The following is a 15,212-nucleotide window of genomic DNA, read 5'->3' as shown; positions in this document are numbered from 1 at the left end:
ATCCCCTACTCTAACACCTCTCTGGCTCCGAGTCCCAGTCCTGTCTGCATTCATTGTGCCTGTGTTACAGAGACTAGCTGGATCCTGGGAAAAGCCTCCGCTTTGGTTTCACCAAGTCTGAGAGGGTGCCTGTCACTGCCTTCCCTAAGGGTCCTTTCCCAGAGGTAGAGACCAGAAAGATCTGAGCAAGTTCAACACACAGAGAAAGCAAGGCTGGCCACCTGTTCCTGAGGTGGGTAAGCGGGTGAACCACAGGTGTCCATCAGTCTGCCCTGCAGTCTGCACAGTTTCAGCTTCCCTCTTTCTTTTTAAATAAAGATTTATTTATTTGAGAGGCAAAGTAACAGAGTGGGAGAGAGGGAGGGAGAGAGAGAGAGAGAGAGAGAGAGAAAGGTCTCTCATCTGCTGGTTCACACCCTAAATGGCCACAACAGCCAGAGCTGGGCCAGTTGGAAGCCAGGAGCCAGGAGCTTCTTCCAGTCTCCTACGTGGGTGCAGGGGCCCAAGCACTTGGGCCATCCTGTGCTGCTTTCCCAGGTACTTTAGGTGGGAGCTGGATAGGAAGTGGGGCAGCTGGGATATCCATATGGGATGACAGTGCCACAGGTGGTGACTTTCCCTGTTAAGCCACAGCATGGGCCCCTCAGCTTCCCTCTTAATCTGGCTTTCTCAGAGCTCTGAGACTACCTCTCCGCAAATCTATCAAGCAACGTTACAGGAGATACCAACCTAGAAGGCTTAGGATTCAGTAGTTAAAAAGACTGAGCAAACATTTTAAAGAGGATGCAGCAAAGAAAGGCCACAGGTACTCATTTCGGGCATCTTTGTGGTTCTGCCAAACTATGTATGGTGAGACCTCGCAGGTCACAGGGCTCACAGAGGAGAGCCCGGGCAGGAGGCAAGGGATCGTGAACCAGCTCACAGCCACACGCAGGACACCGACTCAGCACAGCCAGCAAAGGGCTATGCTGAATGCCCAGGCATGGAACTCAGACAGGACCCTGAAACACACTTGGCAGTCTGCAGTGTTCACAGTGATGCTGACACTGATCCTCCCAATGGCAGCCACCACTGACGGAGCGACTGCTCCATGCCAGGCACCTGTCACATCTAAACAGGTTTGCCTTCTGGCTCCTGTGGCTGAGGGTCTCCGTGTTATGCTGTCTTCATCACTAATCTGGGGGGAAAACAACAGATAAGAACCAATTAAGACAAGCACGGGAGGCGCTCTGCTTTGGTCTGCATCACTGCAGTTCGCTATTATCCACTGAATTAATGTATGCTTTGATAAACAGTCTCTGGTGTGCAGACAGCTCTGCACAGGAAAGGGAGGTCCTGGGCTTGGTTCTGCTCAGGTGTCCCTTGCAGCTGCAAAGGCCTCAGTCTTGGGCTTCCTTACACACTGCGCGCTGCTGTCCTGTCCGGAACGTTCCTCGGAGGCCTCCAGGGGTATCTCACAAGACAGTCCGCACCGGCGGCTTCACAGGCTCAATCAACAACTCAACATATCGCCCTACAGGTCTATCCGAAGTGCTAGCGGCTGGTGAGGCTGCGTTAGCAACGGCTAACACTAGAGGGCGCTGCCGGCTCTCCTTTCCTTCAAGGCTGGCCCTCAAAGCAGCCAGCGTCGTCGCGGCGTGTCCAGAGCTCAGCTCCCACCCACGGATGGAGCCCAGGGAGACGCAGAGCCTCTTACGGCCTCTTACGGTTTTCCTTTTAAGACACAGGACGCCGGCACTCCTCGACCCAGGAGCGACAGTTCTGTGCGTCGAGACTGTCAGTTGAGGCAGGAAGAGGCGGTGATGGGGTGAGAGGCACCTTGGACTTGATGCCAGACCAGACTGACTTGCCGCAGGAGTGGGTGGTGGGGCATGTTCCCCCAATCCTCTCTGACGCTCTCTCTACCCTTTGGGGACTCTCCCTCTGCTTCAGTTTTACTTTTGTGGTCACTTTAATTATTTTTTTCCCTCCAAGACATTAATTTCAAAAGAAGAAGAAAAAAAGTCTTCCTAGCTAACAGATTTCCATTTGTAGCCAGTGGCTAATGCAATGCAAGCAATAATTGATACAAAGCATTTTCAGGCAGTGAACTAATTTGATACAGTTTTTGTCAATGAAAGTGGTAAGGTGGTGGGGAGAGGAGAAAGACATATATTAACCCTTTCTACCCCAGGGACTCTGGAACACCTTGTCACAGGCACTGGCCAGCACAGCCCACTGCCTGTGTTACCATTTACCCAACACGTGTCTTTGAACCACTCCTGCTCTGACTTTGTTTCCTTGAGCTTGGTCCTAAGTAATCATGTCTGTGAAGCCCCAAGTTTGCCACGCTAATACCTGTTAATTCCTAATCCACATGAATTTAAACACACGACAATGAAAAATGTCTACCACCTAAGCTTGGCTCATCCGTCACGCTTTGGGAAGCTGCAGCATCTCCTTCATCCTCCTGGCAATGCTGAGTTGGAAAGAATCAGCTCCCTTTAGGAACTCTTCACACTGCTTTGGGGAATGTAAATTAGCACAGCCACTAAGGGAAATGGTATGGGACTCCACAGAAAACTAGAAATAAAACTGTCCTATGATCCAGCAATCCCACTACTGGGTGTCGATCTACAAGATGTGAAATCCCATGCTCCACCATGCTTACTGCAGCACTGTTCACGATAGCCAAGATGCAGAATCAACCAAGGTGTCCCTCACCAGATGGCCGAAGAAAATGTGGCACAGACACACAGTACAATATGGTTCCACCATAGAAAGAATGAAATGCTGCCATTCGCAGCAAAATGGGTCGACCTGGAGTGAAAGAAGCCAGACCCAGAAAGACAAGTACCGCATGTTCTCCCCAAAGACCTGCACTGAAAAAACCCGGAGCTCGTTTAGAACACAGGACAGTGATCACCAGAGGCTGGGGTGGGGTGGGGTGGGGGTGGGGAACTGAGGACCCCATCAGAGTTAGATGGAAGAAGTCCCTGCAGTCCATACAGCCCAGTGGGGAGGACAGCTCACAGTAACCCCAGCAAAGAGGACCTCCAAGGCCCCAGTCCTAAAGTGAGGACAGGGAGGGGGAACCGTGATTACCCTGGCTGGATCAGCACATGTCCCACACCTGTGTTGAAGCGTCACACAGTAGCTTGTAAATATGTACAACTGTAGGTGACAATACAGCTACTGCAGAAACAGCCCAATGACAACTGTAGCAGCAGCGGCAGCAGCAACACAAAATGAGCTCCCTGGAAACCAAGGAGGAAACAGGCTCTGAGGAGCCAAGCAAAGCCCCTGAGTTGGTACTGCCAACTAAGTGATTAAACAATGCTTTTCAACAGACTCTCACCCGGAGAATGGGGGCAGCTTCACCCAGTAGGGACCACCCAGCCTGGGAGCCCAGGGGGCCTCAGTGCTGCGGATGGGCCAGGGCCGACCCCTTTCATCCCCTCCTCCCCCTGGAAAGCCACCACCTTACCCGGGCCAGGCTGACTCCAGCGGGGACCTTGTAGGGCACATACTTCCTGTAGATATGGCCCACCCTGGAGCAGGGGATGTCCTCCATACGGCCTCCACACATCCACACCTGCAGGAGAGGAGAGAGAGGGTGATGCTTCAGCCACTGATTCACTCATTGTCCCCTTAACAGCCAGCTCTCCTAGTGGGATCGGGGAAAGCATGGGGCGGGCTGTCAGCTAAAGCCTTGGTCACAGAACCCAAGATGTGGGAACAACAGCAGCAGTAAACACAGCCCACGGCAGCCAGTGCTTCTTGCTGCCGAGCACTGCTGAGGGCCTCGCGTGCGGAGCGGCACTTCAGCCCCATCAGAAAGCCTGTCAAGGTGGCAGTATCGCAGAAACCGAGTCTCAGAGAAACTCAGCAACTTGTTGGAGGGCTCCGAGTTAGTAAGCGGTGGAGCCACTTGCTGACTGCAGAGTGTAAGTGCTAAACCACTGTGGATGCGCAGAGCCCTGTGCTGAGAAGTCCAGGTAGCGCCAGGAGCTGAGAGGGGAAGTCAGTGGTGACAGCACACTGATGTCTGTCAGGGTTATGAGTGGGATGGGGGAGGGGCTACAGGCTCGGTGGGTTTACTGACCCTGGCATTAGATCCCACAGCCCTCCTGGATCTCTGGGCCTCTTGCTGGGCTCCCTGGAGCAGCTCCGTGGGCCTCTCCCTACCCTCTCTGCAGTCAGGATATTACACTGTGCGACCTGGTGTTTCTCCTCCCGTCCCTGCCTCCCAGGCAGGAATACTTGGCATCACAAGGAGCTCCTGGGTTTGAACGTGTGCTGTTGTGGCAGCAGTTTAGGGATTTTTGGCAAGTCTAAGCAACACTGACCCTCCAGAGAGAGAGCTTTGCTCAAAGCTCGTCACTTCTCCAGGCCTCAGCTGCCGTGGGTGCAAAGGAGAAGCACCGCAGGGCTGGGGGCGAGAAACTGCACGGGAAGTGCTCAGCAGCATTGGCACCTACCAGGGTGCGTCACAAAATCTGTGGGAAGATGGAACTCAGGATAAGCATATTTGGGGGCAGTTTTTGAAATCCATGCAGTTTCTTCACCATATGCACTCCTGTGAACTTTTTAAAGTGCCCTCATTATCCTGATTGTTAGATATAACAATATTAATACAGATACTACAATTCACACACTCAGCTAGTATTTATGGCAAACCTGCTATGTGCCAGACACTGTGCTGGGGACACATGGTGGTGAAAAGTCATTCCTGGCCCCTGCTCTCGTGGAAGGGGCATGCAGTGACCAGCTTTTCACACAGCCCCTGATGAACCTACATTCCAGTCAGTACCTGTGCCCCTGTGCTGGTGGCCCAGAGGAGTCACAAGAGGGCTAGCCTCGTAACCAACAGGACATTGCAGAAATGTTGATCATAAAAGACACTGTGGCTTCCGGCCTTCCCTCCGGGATCACTTGGTCTGGGGACACAGCTGCCACGTTTGAGGACACTTGGGCAGCGCTATGGCAAGGTCCAGCTGGGGTGCGTGGAAGCACGGTCAACAGCTGTGACAACAGTCATGCCAGGAGTCACCTTAGACGTGATGCCCTGTCGCTGTCCAGCATGCAGATGACTACGGCCCTCGCTTGTATCCTGACTGTAACTGCAGGACCTAGCACACCAGGCCACTCCCGAGTCCCTGACCCGCAGAGGCAGCAGGAGATAACAGGTGTTGGCTGGGCTGAGACGCACGTTGCAAGGTCACTGCTCCATGGCAGCAGGTACGGAACACAGTTTCAGATGAGGGTGTGTGCTGCAAGACAGGCAAGCAGAGCCCCTGGAGGGACGCACGGTGCTGACGTGCGGGAGGCGACTTTCCCCTCACTGGCCAGGCAATGCCTCACTTAGGAGGGCGTATTTGAGGTGGGAATTAAATCATGAGAAGGTAAAAGTAGCAGTGATCTGAGAGAGAAAGAACAGGTGGAGAGAGGGCCTGTGTAAAGGGCCTGGGGCAGGGCCACGCTTAGCAAAATCATACACAAAGAAGGCCAGAGGCCTGGAGCAGAGGGAGCCAAGCCAAGAGCAATGGGAAGGCAGGGCCTGGAGGCAGGTGAGGGCTCTCCTAAGGGTCTTACAGGCCTGAAGAAGGAGGTTTAAGGATGTTTCAGACAAGGCCTTCAGTGAGGGAGCGGACCTCATATGGTTTCTATTTGACAAAGGCGACTCTGCCTGTGGAGTGGAGGAGGAGACCGGCCTGCCAGGTGCAGGCTGTGGGGAGAGGCCTAGGAAGCTCTTGCAGCATCAGACACCCCAGCCAGAGTGGCATGGGACAAGCTGGGGGCTGTAGCAATGTGGGACACATGTGGATTTGGGGTTAGTCTTGCTACCCCATCCTCTCATCTGTGGAAAGAGGGGTGGGGATGGGGACTCCTCTAGCCCTAGGAACCCTGCTCTGTCTGTATGACTTCAGGGTACACTGGGGATCATACTTCACATCCTGATGAACTCAGGGGCTCCAGCAGGCTACCCTTCCACTCACATCTAAGGGTCCTTGTGCCCTGTGACCTCCTGCTGTCCCCATCTCTAGCCCCCGTGTACTCTGTCCCGGGCTTCACAAGAGGGGCTATGCTTCGGGCAGCAATTAGAGGAAGTGCTGCCTGGAGAAATGCAATTATGCTCTGATCTTGGGGGAGAAAAAAAAAATCGAGCAAGTCAATAGAACAGAACATTGGTCTCGAGATAATGGGCTCCTGATGGTAGATTAATGTCAAGGCCAAGCCAAGAAGTTTATTTTCAAAGCAGGAGATATTGATCAGGCGCCAACATCCCATAACAATAACTCTTCCTTTATACAGAGTGATTGATGTGGAAGTGATGCTTTTGTCTGGCCGATGTTGCCCAGGTTGCTGCTGGGCTGCCCTCCACCTCTCTGGTGGCAGAGTGGGGCTGAGCAGGTGGGGGATGCCTTGCCCTGTTCTATTTTTGGGCATATCTGGGTGGTTGACCAGGCCAGCATCCAGCTCCCTTGACTCCGTATTAAACTCGCATTAGCTAACAAGGCTGTGTCTCCAGCTTTGCCTGGCAGGGGAAGCTTCCTTTTTCAAATGCATCATCAATTTCCAAATCCTTCTCTTTGCTGAAATCTCTGGTTTCTTTGGCCCTGTCCATGCTGGCCACTAGCTGAAGGATCCAGAAGGGACCAAGGTGACCTTGATCTGTCAAGAGCTTTGAGGCAGCCACAGTGCCCTAAGATTCCCGGGATGCTTGGAGCCCAGGCTTGGGAGGCTGGGTTTATGCCACAGCTTCCTTGCCCAGGATGGGCTGTGCTGGCAGCTGACTCAGGGTCTGAACTTCCTCCAGAGGCAGACAGCTGCTTAGATAAAGCAGCTGCCGATCCGATCCTGAGTCCCCCGGGAGTTTACCAGCTTCTCACAGTGGCTCCTGGCCACCCAGAGTGCATGTGACCACGGTGGCATCCCAACGGGGTGCACTCCCTCCTCTATCCCACTGCCCTCTTGCTCTCCATGTCCCCCTACCCCGGCACCCCTTCAGCCCTTCCCAGAGGCTCCTTCCCCTGCTGGAGTGCTCTCTGCTCCACCAGCCAACCCTCTACCTGGCTACTGCCTCCTCAGGAGCTTCTGTCACCTGTAACCCTGGGCTCATCACCCTTTTACCTGTCCCCTCCCCTCCATGTGCTTTTCCTGCTTTGTTTTTAATCAGAAGTGCAATTTTTATTATCTATGTGGCTACATCCCAGGTCTGATCTCCCAGTTCTGGGCATCTGCTGTTTCAGCCTGCCCAGGGCACCTTTTGGGGGCAGCCTTTCCAACCGCTGCACCTGGGGCCCCGTGACCCAGGCTTCCGAGCTGCAGCGCCCCAGCCTCCTGGGCCCTGCAGCTGGAGTTCACAACGGGGTATTGCTGAAGTCATTATGCCAGCTGGTGGTGCTTGACTTGAGAGATGGTCACATGCTTTGCTTGGGGACAAGGAGAAAAGGACACCGTGCTGCACCAGCCAGGGGCCACCTCTGACACTGCATGGTAAGGGTGGGCCTGCTGGGGTGCTTCCAGCACTCAGGAGAGCAGTGCCCAAGTCAGGAGACAGACACTGCTTTGAGTACCTGGATTCAGTCGTGCTGAACAGAGGCCATCCCCTTAAACTTAGCCACAGCCCGTTTAAGATTGTTTTCTGTCCCTTTTAGTGTAACAGTCCTTATTAACCCTTTTGCACCCATTTGATTCAGGTCCAAAGGTGCCAGGAGTCTCATCTAGGGCAAGCATGACACTTTGCCCATAACTCACAGGTCACTTGGCCTTGTGGGGTTCACACAGGAGCCAATGACTCAACACTGACGCAAGGTCTTGGGAATGGGGACTTCGCTACAGACAGGGATGAAGCTCGCTTTGCCAGCAACTCTTCAGTCTCCAGAGCAAAAGCACTGTGTCTTTCTTGCTTCTAGTAATCTTAGCAAGAATATGAGTCACAGGCAGGGAGTAGGAGATTTCATTATTTCCTGGGAAGAAGGTACCATTTCCATCTCTTTAAGTTTGATTCAGGCTGGATTGGTCTGCAGTGAAACGGGACAGACATAGGAGGGCAGAGAAAATGTCCCCATCATGGTCACTGCTTGGTGACAAACAACTCTCAGCTCTTCCACTGGAGGAGGGGGACTCTCTTTCTGGGGACAGACAAAAAAGGAGGCACAAATTTTGCTGAGACTCACCCTGGGGCAGAGAGCTGGCCAGAGCCACTCAGATCCCAGGTTCTGGGCTTCTGCTGATGGCCAAGGTCACTTGTCCATTGTACCTCCAGACCCCTCGCTTCCTTCACAGCCAAGGCAGTGGCCGTTGAAGCCCTAGACCGCCAGGCACAGGTGTGGGGAGCACAGCTGCAGCCTGGCTTCCTACACGCCTGTCCTGATGCCATAGTGACCCTGCACAGTCACTCAGCTGGAGGCCCCCCTCTCCTTGCCTATGGCAAGGGCTGGTGATCTCACAAGGCTGTCGAGGCGGCATGAGACAGTCTGTGAAGGGCACCTAGCTGGATGCCTGGGGAACGCTGGCCGTTTCCACCAGGAGAAGGATGAGAGATGCCACCACCGTGGATGCCTCTCTGCCCAGCTCCATTGTGTTTCTCAGCCCCATTCCCATATGGATAAACTGAGGCTCAGACAGAAGTGTTTCTTAACTGATGTCATGGCAAAGCCTGCAACTGACCATGAGAGTGACAGGGCCGTGTCACCCATACCTGGCTGCCCCAGGGCACTGTCCTCTCCCCCAAACAGCAGGAGGAGGGCATCCAGTTGGTAGCAGACAGGAGAGGGTCTGCCATGCTGGCAGCCAGATGGCATTCGGCCGGGAACCCACTGTATCAGAGGTGGGAGTAAATGCAGGCCACGGAGGTGACATCTTGGCAGCCCCTCTCCCGCGGTGGGTGGTGTTCACTGCCAGCTTGCTTCCCAACACACCCCTCTCTCCTCCTTTGTGGGGCCGCAGATGCCTGCTCCAGGAGCCGTGACGCCCACTACAAGGGGTTTCTAAACATCTGCCAGCTCATGTCTTGGAGTCCCTCTCCTCCTGCTGTGGAAGAGCCTCCTCACGAGATGCCACCAGGCAAGTGCAAATCTAATTGTAAACGCCTGCTCCCCATTCGTTTTCATTGCTGCTTTGATTTATTTTATTAGCAAACTTCTTTTGTGTGATGACAGGCTTCATTACAGTGTCTATAAAAGACAATGACTTGCTCTTATCTCCGAAACGGAGAAGCAAAGAAGTGAGTGGTGATGTGCATCAGGAAAACAATGGGACCCGGAGAGCGGGAGAGCGGGAGAGCGAGCAGGTGGCAGAAGGGCCCACCCGGCCATAGGAGGGAGATGCAAGCAGGCAGGGGCTGCAGCGGGGCCTCTCCATCAGCAGATGGCTGCCTTGGGGCCACCAGGAATGGCATGGCCCCCACCTGCAGACAGGGGCAGACTGGCAGCCAGTCACGTTTTTTTTCTGTTGACAGCTCAGGAACCCTGTGCAGTGCAAGCCCTCAGCAACTGCACTGGGGGGAAATACTATGATAATAACTGCCTCCAGTTACAAAGCATTAGCACACGGGGTAGTGGTGAGGAGGTCAGATTCCAGCTCTTAAGCAGTCTCCTAAGTCTGAAAGGCTCACGGTTTCCTGTTTTATGGAATGGGGTGAATTCTGTGCCTTCTTTCGAGGGCTGAAACGAGGGAATGCGGAAGCTTGGAGGACACCACAATCTGCATGGTGTCGCCTTGCCACACAGCACCTGTCACTGCATGCAGTGCACACTGCACGTGAGCATTCCTCCCAGAAAAGAAATTCACATGGTTTTTAATGTGTTTGTTTTGAACAAGTTATTACTTCAAGAACTCTCACCAGCATGCAAAAACCTCAGTTGCCATTGCTAGTCTGGGATGTTCATGATGGTTACTGGATACTGGATGCATGGGGACTGTGCCATTTAAAAAAATTATTTATTTGAAAATCAAAAGGAGAGAGAGAGAGAGAGAGAGAGAGAGAGAGAGAGAGAGAGAAGACAGAGAGATCTTCCACTGGCTCACTCCCCAAGTGGCTACAACAGCAGGGGCTGGGCCAGGCTGAAGCCAGGAGCTAGGCGCCTCTTCCAAGTCTCCCACGTAGGTGCAGGGGTATTTGGCCGTCTTCCTCTGCCCTTCCAGGTGCATTAGCAGGGAGCTGGATTGGAAGCAGAGCAGGTGGGACTTGAATTGGCACCCATATGGGATGCTGGCACTACAGATGGTGGTTTAACCTGCTGTACCACAGCACCAGCTCTGGGTACTATGCCTTGTAGGTTTATCCCACCCCTATAGTGGTCTTCCTCAGAGATCTCTAACAGCACTTAAATCACCTGCATCACAGAGAGGTCCCCCTTGGCTTGTAGACAAGGCCCTCTGCCACCTGTTCCTATGGCCTCCTATCCGCTCTGTAACCCCTTGGATTCCCGGTGTGGATGTTGCTGAAAACTAGCTGTACTGCACTCAGTCTTTGCCCCAGGCTGGGAGAAGGGCATGCACATTTCTTTCTAGGAACTTTGTAATCAACACAAACATGAACTCATTCATTCATGCATACATGATCTGGTCATTGGTCTGCTTTGTTTGAAAACTCTGTTGAAAGAAATGGAATGGAAGCTAGCTATCAAGAGTGGACGCAACAATGCAGAGACTTGAGAGCTGGGTGACAGTGTTTTAGAACCTGCCATCCACGCTGCCTTCCACACCCAGGCCTGAGCACCCTTTCCACCCAACACCCCACCTACTCATTACAGCTGCAATATTCAACTTTGAGCGAGCACCAGAATCAGCTGAAGTGCGGCTTGCTGCTCCCAGCCCCCAGAGCGTCCCATTCAGCAGCCAGGGTGACACATGAAAATGTGCATCTCTAACAAGTTTCCAGATGGTACAAATGCTGCTTGTCCAGGAATCACACTTTGAGCACCACTGTAGTGACAGTCTATCTCAGGTGAGTGTGTCTGCCAATTCACACTGTCCTCAAACAGCCCAAGGAGCATGAGCCTCTTAGGGCTTCTTCGTAGATGAAGAAGTAAAACTTCAGCAGAAAGGGCAGGTGAGTCCAAGTTCTGAGAGTGTTTCAAAACTGTTTGGAGCCAAGGCCTTCGGCCTCTTTTGCCAGCCTCAGACAGGTATCTTCCCACGCTTGTCTTCCTGCAGCCACAGTCCAATCACAGCAACCACAACAATGCCAATGCTACCAGCTACCATTTATTGGTCATTTATTATGTTTTAGGCACTCAGCCAGGCTTTTAATATATTTTGACTAATAGCACAGTCACAACTACACTCTGGAGTAAGGATTATTCTATCCTCATTTTATTGGTGAAGTTAAATGCAGAGAGGTCAAGTCACTTTCCCAAGGTTACATGATAGCTCACACTAGAACCCAGGCAGTTTGATTCGAAAGCTCCTGTATTCAATCCCGTGCTGTTCTGCTTCCCTGCCTAACATGAGGGTGCTACCTATAACGGCACCGCTTCTTGAGTCGCTAAGACCTTTGAAAACGTCACTATTAGCATTTCTAGCAACAAAATGCCAAGGTGTGAAGAGACAGGGAGTAAGGCATGGACATGTGACCCTCAGCCTTTAGAGTAGCAATGGGAGAGGTGAGCTGTCACAGAGACACTCGGGGATGGCTTGCAGAGGCTGGAGGGCAGAATGCCTTCCCTGTCCCCAGTCGGCAGCTCCTGGAAAGGCTGGGCAGGTGGGGCTTGTTCCAGCATGCTCAGGAAGGAAGCAGCTAGCACCAGGTTCCCGGCAGCGCTGCTGCAGCAGGTGTGACACACAGGGGGCTGGCAGGGGGAGTGATGGGCGGGAAATGCTCTGCTGGGGGCTGTTTGTACGGCATTCTGACCTCCCTGTACCACTCAGGCCAGTCTTGGGAAATCACTTCTCTGTGGTGGTACAACCCTTTGGAGCTGCTGCTGCTGACCTCTGGGCCCTTGATGTAATGATAGCCTTTCTCTAGACTGGAGTCACTTTTCCTCTACCCCGCCCATGAGTTGGGAGAGATGAGCACTGGGCTTGGAGCCTGGGTACCTGGGAGTTAGCTGGCCTGGGGCAGGGCTAGCCTTTGAGCAAGCACAGCAGTACCAACCAAAGTAAACCCCACTCACCCCTGAGGCTCTGTGGCTCAATTCACATGGTTTCCCTCTGGAGCTAGGCTCAGAGAACTTCCTGACTAGGCAGTGAAGGGCGTCCTACCCTTCGTCCCCTCTTGTGGCCCCCATCACTCCCTTGCTCCTACAAGCCCACAAGGGAATCCTTGGAGCCATCTCCATCTCTCAAAGGAAGAGTGGAGTGCTGCCTCTGGTCCCTGGAGCAGACCTTGCAGAAGGGCGCTCAGCGGGGGCCCAGACTTGCGGGGAGTCATCCTGAACTGGCAGAGGGCCCAAACACTGCACTGGAAAGCGTATGGGGAGGGGGCAGGTGGGCTGAGCAAGCAACACCAGGTCCTTCTTCTCACATACCGTTCCTGATCACAGAGGTGACAGGTACTTGTTTCAACACACAGGCTGACAGAGACAGCCGTACTTATTCCTGACACCCCTGAAGGCTACTGCAGCCATGAAGCCTTCATCAGACTGTGAGTCACTTTTTGAAGTAATTTAACTTATGCCTCAGTTTCCTCATCTATAAAATGGGGAGAATGAGAGTGCTGCCCTGGGTATGTTAAGAGGATTAAATGATGCAGTGCCACGGACTGGGCCCTTCACTTACTGAGTATAAGTGCTCAGTCAGCTGTGGCTGGTATGCATGTACTCCGTGTTTTTTCTTTGCATTTGTCATATTCTTACAAACTGAATATGAAGATCATATAACACATGTATATACAATATAATATATAGATACTATTTTTATTCACCTTTTAAAATTTAAAATTCCATTCTTTAGGTACATTCTAACTTATTTATCTCCTAAGGATGTGCATCTGTATAATTTTCAGTCTCCCTTCATTGTAAGTAATATTTGAACAAACAACTTCTACCCAAATCTGTATAATTTTCAGTCTCCCTTCATTGTAAGTAATATTTGAACAAACAACTTCTACCCAAATCTTTGCTCAGTTATGCACTGTCACTCTTGGATAGGCTTCTGAACATGGAATTTTGGAACAAAGAATATGCTTATTCTGAAATGTGATGGATTTTGTCAAATTACTATTCACAAACGATGTACCTACTGATATGACTCCAAAGCCCACATCTTTCTAACTCCAGTTTGGCCATGTGGTCCTGCTTGGACACTTTCTCTCTCTTGTATCTCACAGTTGAAGATATTCTTACGGTGGCTCCTGGGACACTGTGAAGTCCTCTTTCTGCCTGCCCCGATGCCCCCAGCTCTAATCCAAACAACCTCTCACATCAGTGTGGGTCAAAGGCTTTCCCCACAGCATCTTACCTGATCCTGGCTCAGGAAGTACAAAGGAGAACTTTTAGCAGGACTCTCTGGGAGATGGAGCAGCTGGCCCAGGGTGTCCAAAAAGGATGGAGAGCAGAGATGAGAAGCCAGGGCCTTTTTACCAAGCACCCTCCCTGGCCTCACCAGCACCCAGAGATCGTGCTGCGGGTCAGGGTGAGGCAGTGCAGAGGAAGTTTTAATAACAGTGAGAACGGTTCCTGCCTTAGGATAGCTTGACTTAAACTGTTCAGCTTTATGATGGTGAAAAAGCAAGAAGCATTCCACAGAAACCATACCCCCAATTTGGGTCTTTTCTCAGGACAGCCATGTGTGGTCCCACCCTCTCTTGTGAGTGGGGTTTACAAGCCCGTGACTGTGAAGGGAACAACGTGCACTCTGTAGTGTGCTGTGTTGCTAGGCTTGGGCACTTGTTAGCTGAGGTGCATAAGATGTGTTTTCTACTTCAGATATTTTCAATTTGTGATGGGTTTATTGGGATGTAACTCTCTTGTAAATCAAAGAGCATATGTACTTGGAGCTGATGTTATGGCATAGCATGTAAAGCTGCCACCCGCAATGCTGGCATTCCATATGGGTGCTGGTTTCAGACCCAGCTGCTCCAATTCCTACCCAGTTCCCTGCTAGTGCATCTGGGAAAGCAGCAGAAGATGGCCCAAGTAAAAAGGCCCTGGCTTCTCATCTCTGGGCCTCAGCTTGGCCCAGCCCTGGCTATTGTGGCCATTTGGGGAGTGAACCAACAGATGAAGAGCGAGCTCTCTGTCTCTCGCTCTCTGTAACTCAGCCTTTCAAATAGATAAACCTTTAAAAAACAAATAAACAACCACAAAAAAACTGAGTATATGTACTTAAAACACCTACAGAAGCCAGAGACTGTGACACAGAGGTGGATGAGGCCCCCATCCTGCCTCCAGGAAGCTCACAGTCCAGCAGGGACAAGAGGCGGCTCTTAGGGTCATGCTGACGCAGGGCATTCACAGCTAAGCAGGCAGCAGGGGGACGAGAGGTGTACAGTGTTGGGGTGTTCTAGGAAGCACAGTGGGCTCAGTAAGGTTGAGAAGTGGCTGTCTGTACAAAGGGACTTCAAAAAGTTCGTGGAAAAATAGAATGAAAAGATACATTTATTTTGGAACAAAAAAGTTTAAAATCCATACATAGTTTTTTCGTAGTATTCATTCTGAATGAACCTTCTGCAGGCCCTTGCATGACCTGAGACTGGATGAGTGTTGTTGGCCAGAACAATGAAAGGCCGTTCAAGGAAAGTGAAGGCCTGGCACATGAGCCTGTGGCTCTGACAAGTCCTGCACAAGTGGGTGAGGTGGGCGTCTGTGGTTTGCCCTGGCCCACACACACCCCCCCTTCTGGGCCAGCACCTGAACTTGCCTTTGGAGAATGAGCCCATCTCAACCCTCCTGGCTCCATGTGGTTGCAGCTAACCAATGAGAACATTGTTCAGGGACGGGCAAGTGACCAGCTCGCCAATGAACCTCAACTTGGATGACAGCAGAGAGAAATTCCTTTCCTCTGGGCTGCTGGACTGTCACCAAGGGAAGCCAACCCAGATGAAAGCAGAGCATGAGAGACATGGCGCACAGATCATCAGTCCTGGGGTCAGGATCTGTGCTGGAATTTCATTCAGTTGTGTGGGCCTGTCAGTTCTGGCTTATGTCTAAAATCTGAACGATCAGGGTTTTGGTCACCCACGATCAAGACTCCAGACTAATTCAACAGGGTGAGAGGGAAGTGGGAAGTTGGAGAGGTCAGCAAGCACCAGCTCAGGAAGCTAGTGGTAGGCCTGGGTATGG

General features: G+C 52.1%; 1 protein-coding gene across 5 annotated transcripts in view; it reads right to left on the bottom strand.

Annotated features, from left to right (window-relative positions):
* GALNT10 (polypeptide N-acetylgalactosaminyltransferase 10) overlaps positions 1–15,212 on the bottom strand; it is a 255,265-nt gene that overhangs the window by 19,079 nt on the left and 220,974 nt on the right. For all 5 annotated transcript variants that reach the window (XM_002710328.6, XM_089336137.1, XM_089336139.1 and 2 more), the window contains one exon: positions 3,467–3,574. In XM_002710328.6, coding sequence (XP_002710374.2) covers positions 3,467–3,574 — 108 coding nt within the window. The remainder of the gene's footprint in view (positions 1–3,466; positions 3,575–15,212) is intronic.

This window comes from Oryctolagus cuniculus, chromosome 6, assembly GCF_051225735.1.
Source record: "Oryctolagus cuniculus isolate XC-2025 breed Fujian yellow rabbit chromosome 6, ASM5122573v1, whole genome shotgun sequence".
In the NCBI taxonomy this organism is placed as follows: Eukaryota; Metazoa; Chordata; class Mammalia; order Lagomorpha; family Leporidae; genus Oryctolagus; species Oryctolagus cuniculus.
The sequence above is the reverse complement of the archived record's forward strand: the minus strand, read 5'-3'. Positions and strand labels throughout refer to the sequence as shown.